Raw genomic sequence first — 11,167 nt, 5'->3', positions numbered from 1 at the left:
TTAGCTTTTATTAATAGCAAACAAAGCGACAATAAGTTACATTACACAAATTTTAATGTTCCAGAAAAGCAATAACAAAAGAAAAATAGATCAACAAATTTTGCAGCATGCAAGTAAACAGTTTATCCAGATGAAAAAGAAAATCAAAAACTTATCGTTTGTATTTCTGTGCGGATTGACAGCCAGTGGTTGTCGTTGTTCTGTCACAGCTATGAAGATCAATGAACATAAAAAATAGGAAAAATACCTTACGATTGAACGGAATAGTGAGGCAAATAGTGTATATTTTAACGAGCCTCTGTTTAGTTCCTCTCGGGGATTATCGACATTTTTCTGTAACGATATCGGCTTCTTTTTTTACAACACTCAACGGAGGAAATGTACCATATACTTGCGGCTCAACAGCGGATGTAATACCAGAAAGAACATTTGGTCAGTGTTGTAAAAAAGGCGACGAGGAAACTCCAACTAAAACAGGATACTGATACGAAGCAACCGAGTTGCAGCTGAATGATCTGCAAGTGCATCTTAGAGAGCAAATAAAAAGTGCACCATAACACCAACACAATGAGCACTACAGGTGTCTTGCCGTTCGTGCGGGGAATTGACTTTACGAACAATGACTTTGCCGTAAGTATGCGAAATATGCGCTACTCTGTTGCTAAAACATTTTTATGCTGTACTACGAGGTGCAATTTGTTAGATTACCTTTAGTGCGGCTGATTATAGTAATGTTTAGTAGTAGAAATTCACTGGTGGTTTTGACACACTTCTCATATTAGAATTATCTGTAGGGCTGCATAAATACAACATACGAGTCAAAATCTATTTTCGTCTTTGCCGGTACTGCCTTGAAACGAAGAAATAGTACCATCCCGTCAAACCCCGCACGGTGGCCAAACTGATATAATTGAACGAACTATTGTATGTGTTTTTATCGGTCTTATGAAATACCATATGGTGTGCCAAAGCTTGCTATTTAAACCCCATGCTACCGAAAGTTGGCGGTACCGCTCGTATCATGGTAATTCGAACGTTTTTCCTATTCTTTGCAGGATGATAGGTTTCCCAAAAACATTAAGCACATGTCCGGTGTCCAGTGGCTCAAGCTGGATCGCACTGGAATGGACACGATACCGGATGAAATGGGCAAGTTGGTGAAGCTGGAACATCTCTCGATGAAAAACAATCAATTGGAGAAACTGTTTGGGCAGTTGAGCGAACTAGGATGCCTTCGTTCGTTAAATGTACGCCGTAACAAGCTTAAAAGCCATGCCATTCCATCGGACTTGTTCGAGCTCGAAGAGTTGACGACGCTCGATTTATCGCACAATCGTCTTAAAGAGGTACCGGATGGGTTGGAAAAGGCAAAAGCACTATTGGTTTTGAATTTGAGCAATAATCAGTAAGTTTTTAACCATGGGATGCGAAGGCAGCACGAGCTGATGATTTATGTCTACTTTTAGAATTGAAACCCTTCCACCGGCGCTGTTTATAAATCTCACCGATCTCTTGTTTCTTGATTTGTCAAACAACAAGCTGGAAACACTACCACCTCAGACACGGCGTCTATCGAATCTTCAAACGCTCATTTTGAACGATAATCCTCTGGAGTTATTTCAGCTTCGACAATTACCATCTCTACAGAGTCTGGTTTGTCTGCAAATGCGGAACACCCAGCGCACGATTACTAACTTTCCAGCCTCGCTCGATAGCCTGTCGAACCTGCAGGAACTAGATCTGTCACAAAATGCACTCTCGAAGGTTCCCGGCGCCTTATACAATTTGGCCAATCTGAAGCGGCTCAATTTAAACGATAACGTACTCGAGGAACTATCGCCGATGATTGAAAATTTGACCAAGCTGGAAACGTTGAACCTTTCTCGTAATAAGCTGACCGCACTGCCCGCAGCCATCTGCAAGCTACAGGAGCTCCGCTGTTTGTACGTAAATGATAATTTGCTAAACTTTGAGGGCATTCCGTCTAGCATTGGAAAGCTTAGTGCGTTAGAGGTGTTTTCTGCATCGAACAATCAGCTAGAAATGGTACCGGAAGGCTTGTGCCGTGGGTGTGGTTCGCTAAAAAAGCTGAACCTTAGCTCAAACAACCTGATTACACTGCCCGAGGCCATTCACCTATTGACCGATATGGAGCAGCTGGATCTGCGCAACAATCCGGACTTGGTTATGCCACCAAAACCGATTGAGGCACAGCGAGGCGACGGATTGGCATATTACAACATAGATTTTTCGCTTCAAACGCAGCTGCGACTCGCTGGGGCAAACGTCCCCGCCCAGGTTCAGGGCGCCGCTAACAGCGGGAAGGATCCGATCGCACGGAAGTTGCGCCTGAGGCGTGGCGCTCGCAATGATTCCTCCGACAACCAAGACTCTGCAAAAATTCTGAAGGGTATGCAGGATATTGCCAAAGAGAAAAACAACGGGCTCGGTTTTGGTGAAGAAAAGGTGGAAAACCTGAAACCCAAACGGTGGGACGAAACGCTTGAGAAGCCGCCGGTTGATTATTCGGAAATTTTCGAGGATGAAGATGGACAGTATCCGGGCCTAACGGTGTGGGAGATTGAAAATTTCCTACCAAACAAGATCGAAGAGGCAGCGCAGGGCAAGTTCTACGAGGGTGATTGCTACATAGTGTTGAAAACCTCCCACGACGACAGCGGGCAGCTTTCGTGGGAAATTTACTTCTGGATTGGGACGAAAGCGACCCTGGACAAGCGCGCTTGTTCCGCCATCCATGCCGTTAATTTACGCAACTACCTGGGCGCCCGTTGTCGGACGATCCGAGAGGAGCAGGGTGACGAGTCGGACGAGTTTATGGCACTGTTTGATACGGACGTGACGTACATCGAGGGTGGCCGAACGTCGACCGGATTCTATACGATCGAAAATGCCGTCTACATCGTGCGGCTATACCGAGTGCACGATGCCGGACCAAACATTCACCTGGAGCCGGTACCGGTGAGTCACGAATCGTTCGATCCCGGTTACGTGTTCCTGCTCGACACCGGGCTTAACATCTTCGTGTGGTACGGGTTGCGCTCGAAGAACACGCTTAAATCGAAGGCTCGCTTTACGGCGGAAAAGATCAACAAGCACGAGCGGAAGAACAAAGCCGAAATCTACCAAGAGTACCAGCGCCAGGAAAGTTTGGACTTTTGGAGAGCGCTTGGGTTCGCGAACGGCCAAGGACCCCAGGACGAGGAAGCAGAACATCTCAATCAATCGCACGTGGATCCGGATTTCGTACCAGTAGCACCTCGCCTCTACCAGATCCAGCTTGGCATGGGCTATCTGGAACTGCCGCAGGTTGAGCTGCCTGGAGGCGGAATCAACAAAACGCTCACGCACACGATCCTCGCAAGCAAAAATGTGTACATACTCGATTGCTATCTGGATTTGTTTGTTTGGTTTGGCAAAAAATCTACGCGCCTAGTACGAGCGGCAGCCATTAAGCTCTCGCAGGAGCTGTTCAATATGATCGACCGCCCGGAATATGCACTCATAACGCGTGTGCAGGAGGGCACCGAGACGCAGGTGTTCAAATCGAAGTTTACCGGCTGGGAGGAGATCATTGCGGTCGATTTTACGCGCACCGCGCAATCGGTGGCCCGCACTGGTGCGGATCTGACGCAATGGGCCAAGCAGCAACAAACTAAAGCGGACCTAGCTGCACTCTTCATGCCGCGGCAACCGGCCATGACACCGATAGAAGCGGCCCAGTTGGCGGAAGACTGGAACTACGATCTGGATGTGATGGAACCATTTGTGTTGGAGAACAAAAAGTTCGTCCGTCTGCCGGAGGAGGAGCTGGGAGTATTTTATACGGGAGAATGTTACGTTTTTCTTTGCCGCTACTGCTTGCCCGTGGACGACGACGAAGATGCCGATGGTGACGAGGATGAGGGCGATTCTTCAGCGCCCAACGGAGCAATTGAAGGTTCGTCGGCCACGGGCCAGAGCAAGGTGACAACAAAAGCGCTCGGTCCGGTGCCCGTGCCGGCGGAAGAGATCCAGTGTGTCGTGTACTTTTGGCAGGGCCGAGAAGCGGGCAACATGGGCTGGTTGACGTTCACATTTACGCTGCAAAAGAAGTTTAAATCAATGTTTGGCGAGGAGCTGGAGGTGGTCCGGATACACCAGCAACAAGAGAACCTGAAATTTATGTCGCACTTTAAGGGCAAGTTCGTTATCAAAAATGGCAGACGTAAAGAACGACAGCGCACTCCAGAAGGCAAACTTCCGGTTGAGTTTTATCATCTGCGTTCCAACGGTAGCGCCCTTTGCACACGTTTAATTCAGGTGAAACCTGATGCAACCGTTCTGAATTCGGCCTTCTGGTAAGACTAGTAACTCCCGCTCGCTTTAAACAGTAACACTCTAATTTATCTCACCACTTTCTTCGATATGCAGCTTCATTTTGTTCGTGCCGTTCGAAACAGACGATGATTCTGAGTCTGGCATCGTGTACGTGTGGATTGGGTCCAAGACGACTGCAGAAGAGTCGCGCCTTATTCAGGAAATTGCTGAGGAAATGTTTAACAGTCCGTGGGTCAGCTTTCAGGTAGGTTCATGTTTGTTTTTATACTGTTCTGCTTTTTTCATACCTATTTAATGTATTTTGTTTAATCACAGATTTTGCACGAAGGAGAAGAACCAGAAAATTTCTTCTGGGTTGCACTCGGTGGTCGCAAACCGTACGATACAGATGCGGAGTATATGAACTTTACACGCTTGTTCCGCTGTTCGAACGAGAAGGGCTACTTTACGGTGGCGGAAAAGTGCTCCGACTTTTGCCAGGACGATCTGGCGGACGATGACATCATGATATTGGACAACGGGGAACAGGTGTTCTTGTGGTTGGGTTCGCGTTGCAGTGAGGTGGAAATCAAGCTTGCCTACAAATCGGCACAGGTACGTTACGAACGATTGGCATTGGCACTTGGTGGACGTTTGCAAGAACCGGTTGATAACACTTTTGTTCATTTTTTTTCCTTTTAGGTATACATTCAGCATATGCGTATAAAGCAGCCTGAGCGACCACGAAAGCTATTCCTTACGCTCAAAAACAAGGAGTCGAAGCGATTTGCAAAATGTTTCCACGGATGGAGTGCACACAAGAAGCCGCCGGAGTAGAAAGCGAAACAAATTCAAATAAGTGGTCTAGGGCGGGCATGCGAAATTTTTCAAATATGTATGTACAGTACCATTTAACAAAACCAGCCAAACGAATGCCTCACGATACAATGTGATTTATGTGGCAAACTCGCGTAAATGATATCAGGATAATTTTTTCTATGAACATATTTCAATTATACTCTTTTTATTTATTATTGCACAAAACAAAACTGCACATGGTCGAAGCGTTCAAAACTCTGCAACATAATATTTTTTGTATAGATTGAGGACCGTTCGAAATTTAATCGTTTCGTTGTTGATATTTTTGTAAACTATGAACTCTAGTGCGCTGTATTATTCTGTTTTCAATATGTGTGATTTTTTTACGTAATTTTCCATTGCGCGCTTCCATGGTAGGATGAAAAATAGAACAATGTTGAAAATGTTTCCGGAGGCATTGCGGGCTAAAAGCGTTTAATCAACTCATAAGACATTGTAAATATGCCACAGACTGAAGAGTGTCGCTTGATTCCGACTGGCGTACGATTGGCAAATATTTCTAACAAAAATACGGTTAAAATCCACATCAATTTTCCTTTTTAATTTGATTTTTATTCGTCTTTTTCGTTTAGATTAACAATTCGATGCGATTAGAGTTTTTTTCTGTGTTTTCTCTGCTCTCGCGTATCTAAGGGTATATTAGTTTGAAGATACGAAGCAAAAATATATCAAATAATAGAAACTTAATTGCAAAATATGTACAAATCAAAGCCTACAAGACATACGGGACGTGAAATGCAATTGGCTAACGAACGTGTAGAACCGTGTAAATTACTATGAAGCACAATAACATGCATATTTCGATTCTTGAACAGTTATCTGGGTTTCATTTCTTTTCGGGAAATATCACTGTGGAGCGATTAGTTAACTGTAAGGGAAAATAATAATATTTGCGATAACGTTTTTTAAGAAATTTCCTTAGAGTTTGTGGATAACGAGCGAGAGGAAAAGTTAACAACTATGAGCAGATTCATATCCAAATTAGTTGCGACTAACAATCCACAACAACTGACTGTTCCTGTTGCCGGCTCAATTTGCTTTCGAGAAGCCTGTAAGGAATCCGCTCTATCTCTCTCTGGGACCATACTGCGTCCATCTGAAATTAGATGGCGAACAGACAAGATGTACTTTTAAAACAACAAATTGGCTGAAAATCTGCACATAAACTTACGTTGGGCGTCAAGAGAAATTGTTTAATTCTATAAATATCGATCCAGGCCGCCGCTGCAGGGTTAGCGATTACTATTCCTGCTTTAATCATCATCGTCATCATCATCCGAGGGCACAAACAAATCATTCTCTTCTAGAAAGTTGGCCATGTTTTTGCTGATGGTAGCTCCAATGAGCAGGCCAGGTATGACCGTACAAATAATACCAATCAACCCAAAGGGCGTGATGACGGGCATAGGTTTCAGTGCACCGCTACGGTAGGTGTACTTGCATCGCATCGGCACTCTGGCCAGCTGCTGCTGTTGACCTGCACTCGCGGCACCTGCATCGATTAAGGCGGAACGACTAACTGCACGTACAACTCGTGTAAGAACCATGGCTCTGTGGTTTGTTCACTATTATCTTATAATATTGCAGATAAGATCAACAAATCCCTAGTGACCCGAGACCCTTTTTCACGGCACTCGATTGCAAATTTTCATTCCACACGCATTCTTCACGAAAAAAAGTTGGTATTATTTTTTTTGTGTAGAATGTCATTCGATGATGTAAGAAAAAAAATGCGCCAGAGTTGCCAAATATGTTTTTAGTTTACAAAACATGCTTTTTTTATTATATTCCGAATCATACAAGCGATGGAGCAAAAGTAAATAATGAAATAGAAATTAAAGCTTAAAATTTAAGCTCATGCGAATCATAAAACCATTCTATAAACGATTCTCTTGTATTTCAAATGTACACAGTACGGTAGACAACCATAGCAACGGCATTTGACAACTAATTCAAATTTTTGGCATGTGTAACGACCAAATTCTCAAAAAGGAGACGCGCCCGTTAATTCTAACAAAGTGGATTGTTTGTCTGTGCACTTCGCCGACAAAAGTTTGTTTTTATCAAGTACATCGTGAATCTAGCAAGCAGCAGAATGGAGTATAAAGATTTTTACAAAACCAAGTCGCTAGGAAGAAGCGAGCAATTGAAAAAGAAAGTGAGTTTACAGCATAAAATAAAACGAGAAAAATCTCGTCGCGAAGTTCAACAAACGTTCCGAAATATGAGTACATCTGACGACGAAAATACCGCACCAGATGTGTTTCTCGGTACGGCCAACGACAGAATAGAATCGACCAACAGCATGTTAGATCAGCAATATCTCGTGCGGCTGAAAAGACTGCAACAATTCAAAGAAAACAGACGCCACCAAAAGGAGGAAAAATCCATACAAAAGAAACCGTTTACCCTTTTTGTTAATAAACATGGCGTCACAAAGCAAGAGGAAAAACGTCCTGCATTGGATGTTGTGACCAATAAAACATCACCCCTTCAGGAGAAACAGAGCTCTAAAACACCCGTTTCTACGACCAAATATGTTAAACCTCGGGTCGATTGCTGGTGGTCAAAACAAGATGCACAAAAAGTGTCCAAAGCTCTGCCGAAGAAGCTGTTGTCGGCGAAAAAACCCGATATTCCGCCTAAGGTAGCAAAAACTCAAAGCGAAAATAAGCCACCCATGTCATCAAAATCTTCTAAGAACGCGAGGCACGCTGCGGTAAGTAGAAACAACATATTATACTCCTTATTGGTTTATTTTTTGGCTTGTTATTGAGATTTTTGAATTTACTTGGCAGGCTCAAGCTACGCGCCCGCAAGTACAAAAGAAGGATCAATTTACGTTCACATTAAAACCACCACCGGATGTGGCAAACAGCGGATCAATTTTTACGTCCACTGTTCGCAAAATAAAAAAATCTCTAGCGTTCAGCTACGACCACCCAACCGTAGCCAAGCCGCAGAAATCGCTCACCGTTGTCGACCCCGACGAGTTGTTTGATGGCATTAGTCCAATCGAAGTTGAATCGTCACCTTTGAAACCTCCAACTTCTGGACCGGTTAAGGACACGCCGATAGAAGATAGTATCTGGGAGCCGCAACCTGTGGCGTCTTTATCTGCTTACGACATCACCAGCATCGAGAATGATAACGTTGTAAAGGAGGATCAGAACACAAATGTGGTACTTAATGAGTACCGACCGGTAACCGATCATGCAATACCTAAAAGTTGCATCGTAGAGGAGGCTATTATTGATCTTTGTTCGCCGAACATTGCTGAAGACCTTCCGGTTCTTAGTGTGTCAGAGAAAAAGGTTGACCGGTCTAGTGGCCTTTTGCATTCCAATATTATCAGCACGACACCTCAAACCGCGGAAAATAATCACATGAAAAAACAATCGATCGTTTGTTCCATCAAATCGTTAAAAGCGCAACGATCGTCCAGATCGAGTCCGAAAGCTTCTCCATTAGCTTTTATAGAAGAACCAATAGGAACTGACAGTATCGTTCCAAGCAAAGCAAATTTATCATACGCCGAGAAGATACGGAAATCACTTGATGGTAAAAAATCTATTGCTGAGCCAAACGCGTCGCTTAGACGTCGAAGTTCAGTGTGCCAGTATGAGCCATTTGTGCTCATAGAAAAATGCCAAGTGCCTCTTGCGCCTCCAAAAGAGGTCGAGGAAAAGACGCGGTATTACTATAACAAGGTAGACATGGAAGTGAACCGCTTGCAGGCTTTGTGCGATGAATACGCTCCTTATCTCGAGGCGGAGGTGCCTCTAAACGATCACTGCAAGGGACTCATCATTGCGGCACAGGGCCAAACTAATATACTAATCAACAAAAAACTTTCAAAATTTCGCGAGCTCATTGGGCATTACAAGAACAAGTGGAACGATCAGAAGGTACGGCATGACGATTTGGACGGCTTTTGGTTGATGTTGTCGCTGGATCTCGAGAATTTGGACAAACGTTTCAATGAGATACGTGTGCTAAAAGAGAACAATTGGGAGGAGATCATACCAGAGCCGCAGCCCAAGGTGAAAAAGTTGCAGAACGGAGCGGGAATACGCAAACGAGAGAAAATCCCGGCCAATGGGAAGAAACCGTCATCCTCCGTGATTGCCGACCTGATCAAAAAGGCACGACAGGATAAGAAGAAACAAATGGCGAATCTCGAGGAGCTGGATGCATTAAAAGACACAGCCACGATTTTAACTACCCCCGTTAAACAATCGGTATGCTTTGGGAAATCGATGGAACGTAAAGTCCACGAGAACCAGCTTTTGTCTAACACGGGATTTACACCGATTACTGTTTTCTGGGCACAAGAAAACATTCCCACCATCTCCAATCGCCAGACTATTTTCCCTGATGTAAGTGTACGTAGTTCTTGTGTTTTTTTGTTTCGGAAGTGCCTGTATATTTATGTGTTTTATAGATCACGTCGTGTGCAAACGAACAGGTAAAGTCGATATTGAAGACACCGAAAGGAAACGCTTCCCAGCGCCCAAAAAGTGTGCTGTTTTTGGATTCTGGTCTCGAAACGCCACAAACGCCACGGCGGCAAAGCAAACGTTTATTCGCGGCTACCCCGAAACCGAAGATCAAATTCAATGATGAGCTTGAGATTGAACACATCGATACTCTGGCCGCCAGAACACCTTCCCGTTTGGAAGATGAAATACGCAAACGACGCCAGCATTCCCTGATGGGGTCTGCTTCTACGAAACATGCACGATTTGAGGATGATGAGGATATGCACGCGAGCGCTCGCAGGATATATCCCAAAGGAACACCTCGACAGCGGAACAGTGCCGTTAAGCGAAAGAGTCGTCGTTTATCGCGTACGCTTTCAGCACTCTTCGATTCAGAACAAGACGGTACTTTTGAGGAACGTTTGAGCTTAGCCAACAGTTTTAACAAATAATTCCTTTTCTTAGGTACGAAGCGTATAACACGGTCATCGGCCAGTACGCACCACAAGGAACCCGATTCTCCATGAATCAAACTTAATCCAGTGTAACTCAGATACACAGCGAACGAGTTAATTCTGTCCAGTGTTCGTTAATTCGACTAACCCATGTAATATCTTATCTTTTCAACAACTGTAAATAAAATATCCGCTATTCTTGTTTAGAACTAAAAATATTCTGTACATGGTAAAAACAGAAGAAATATTAGTACGAAAAAGTGTATCGAATTTAATTCAAATCACTAGCTACATTTATTGAAAGGCTGTTAACTGTACAACTTGAACTATTCTTATCTAGTTTTTTGCCAGCTGATCCTCCGACGCGCTGCTTTTAGCATTCGCCTCTACTTCGTCTTGTTCCGCCGCAAAGGTGTCCGGATCGTATATCACTTTTACTATCAGAGAACAGCTAGGGCAGGTGGCAATTTCCTCGCCAGCTACCAACTCTTCACGGCTGATCTGAAACCGGTCTCCACACGGGCAGGGATAGTAATACATCTCTTCCTCCTCATCGTATTCGAAATCTTCGATTTCAATCTCGTCATGATACACACTCATCTCACTGATAGACTATTCGTTTCGGCAACAGCGACATTATACAGTAGCGGCCAAGTGGCCTGCGTTCGTGTGGCTCCTTTGTCGTCAAGTTTTCTGAAGCACAGAGGTTTAAGTCGTAGATATATTTTTATTCTCGAACTGTTTACGGCCCTCAACGGTAGTAAAACACTTGCCTTGTACGGAGAGTTTACTCGCAGCGTGCAAAAATGTCACTCAAACACAACGTGCTGCAATCCGTTGTTTACGTTTTTGAATGACAACCAAAGGTTCCAATAAACGACAGCAAAACTGACGCAATATCAGGCAATTTTACTGCAAAGAAACGATTGTGATTTTAACGTAGGTTAGTGCCCTTATATATTAACAAATGTAGTCAAATGATTCGCCGCTACGTTTCTCATTTACGGTGTGGTTTTATGATGATCCTTCACTTGC

The 11,167-nt window shown here is 44.0% G+C and overlaps 4 protein-coding genes across 4 annotated transcripts; 2 read left to right on the top strand and 2 right to left on the bottom strand.

Annotated features, from left to right (window-relative positions):
- The first annotated feature begins 567 nt into the window (after positions 1-567).
- Positions 568-5,762, top strand: LOC128721617 (protein flightless-1). The gene is made up of 6 exons (XM_053815387.1): positions 568-630; positions 1,056-1,405; positions 1,467-4,358; positions 4,432-4,582; positions 4,654-4,932; positions 5,020-5,762. Exons 1-6 carry the CDS (start codon positions 568-570, stop codon positions 5,152-5,154), a joined length of 3,870 nt encoding a protein of 1,289 aa, XP_053671362.1. The 3' UTR covers positions 5,155-5,762.
- Positions 5,763-5,899: 137 nt separating this feature from the next.
- LOC128721618 (essential MCU regulator, mitochondrial) lies at positions 5,900-6,852 on the bottom strand. The gene is made up of 2 exons (XM_053815388.1): positions 6,368-6,852; positions 5,900-6,292 (listed from the first exon to the last, which is right to left on the bottom strand). The coding sequence occupies exon 1, from the start codon at positions 6,741-6,743 to the stop codon at positions 6,450-6,452; it is 294 nt and encodes a 97-aa protein (XP_053671363.1). The 5' UTR covers positions 6,744-6,852; the 3' UTR covers positions 5,900-6,292; positions 6,368-6,449.
- A 439-nt stretch (positions 6,853-7,291) lies between these two features.
- On the top strand, positions 7,292-10,204 carry LOC128727089 (uncharacterized). Its single transcript, XM_053820960.1, has 4 exons — positions 7,292-7,915; positions 7,995-9,575; positions 9,641-10,082; positions 10,143-10,204. The coding sequence occupies exons 1-4, from the start codon at positions 7,292-7,294 to the stop codon at positions 10,202-10,204; spliced, it is 2,709 nt and encodes a 902-aa protein (XP_053676935.1).
- Positions 10,205-10,425: 221 nt separating this feature from the next.
- On the bottom strand, positions 10,426-10,787 carry LOC128730357 (diphthamide biosynthesis protein 3). The gene has a single exon (XM_053823403.1). It carries the CDS (start codon positions 10,730-10,732, stop codon positions 10,469-10,471), a length of 264 nt encoding a protein of 87 aa, XP_053679378.1. The 5' UTR covers positions 10,733-10,787; the 3' UTR covers positions 10,426-10,468.
- Between the last annotated feature and the right edge of the window lie 380 nt (positions 10,788-11,167).

Source organism: Anopheles nili, chromosome 2 (assembly GCF_943737925.1).
Source record: "Anopheles nili chromosome 2, idAnoNiliSN_F5_01, whole genome shotgun sequence".
Taxonomy (NCBI): domain Eukaryota; kingdom Metazoa; phylum Arthropoda; class Insecta; order Diptera; family Culicidae; genus Anopheles; species Anopheles nili.
The sequence above is the reverse complement of the archived record's forward strand: the minus strand, read 5'-3'. Positions and strand labels throughout refer to the sequence as shown.

What these genes read in the sequence shown, in the direction of transcription:
- LOC128727089 (XM_053820960.1), top strand. Translation starts at nt 7,292, where the DNA reads ATGGAGTATAAAGATTTTTACAAAACCAAGTCGCTAGGAAGAAGCGAG. An exon ending in AGAACGCGAGGCACGCTGCG is followed by an intron (nt 7,916 to 7,994) that starts GTAAGTAGAAAC and finishes TTTACTTGGCAG; the next exon opens with GCTCAAGCTACGCGCCCGCA. An exon ending in GCCAGACTATTTTCCCTGAT is followed by an intron (nt 9,576 to 9,640) that starts GTAAGTGTACGT and finishes TGTGTTTTATAG; the next exon opens with ATCACGTCGTGTGCAAACGA.
- LOC128730357 (XM_053823403.1), bottom strand. Translation starts at nt 10,732, where the DNA reads ATGAGTGTGTATCATGACGAGATTGAAATCGAAGATTTCGAATACGAT.
- LOC128721618 (XM_053815388.1), bottom strand. Translation starts at nt 6,743, where the DNA reads ATGGTTCTTACACGAGTTGTACGTGCAGTTAGTCGTTCCGCCTTAATC.
- LOC128721617 (XM_053815387.1), top strand. Translation starts at nt 568, where the DNA reads ATGAGCACTACAGGTGTCTTGCCGTTCGTGCGGGGAATTGACTTTACG. An exon ending in TTACGAACAATGACTTTGCC is followed by an intron (nt 631 to 1,055) that starts GTAAGTATGCGA and finishes TATTCTTTGCAG; the next exon opens with GATGATAGGTTTCCCAAAAA. An exon ending in GTTCTGAATTCGGCCTTCTG is followed by an intron (nt 4,359 to 4,431) that starts GTAAGACTAGTA and finishes TTCGATATGCAG; the next exon opens with CTTCATTTTGTTCGTGCCGT.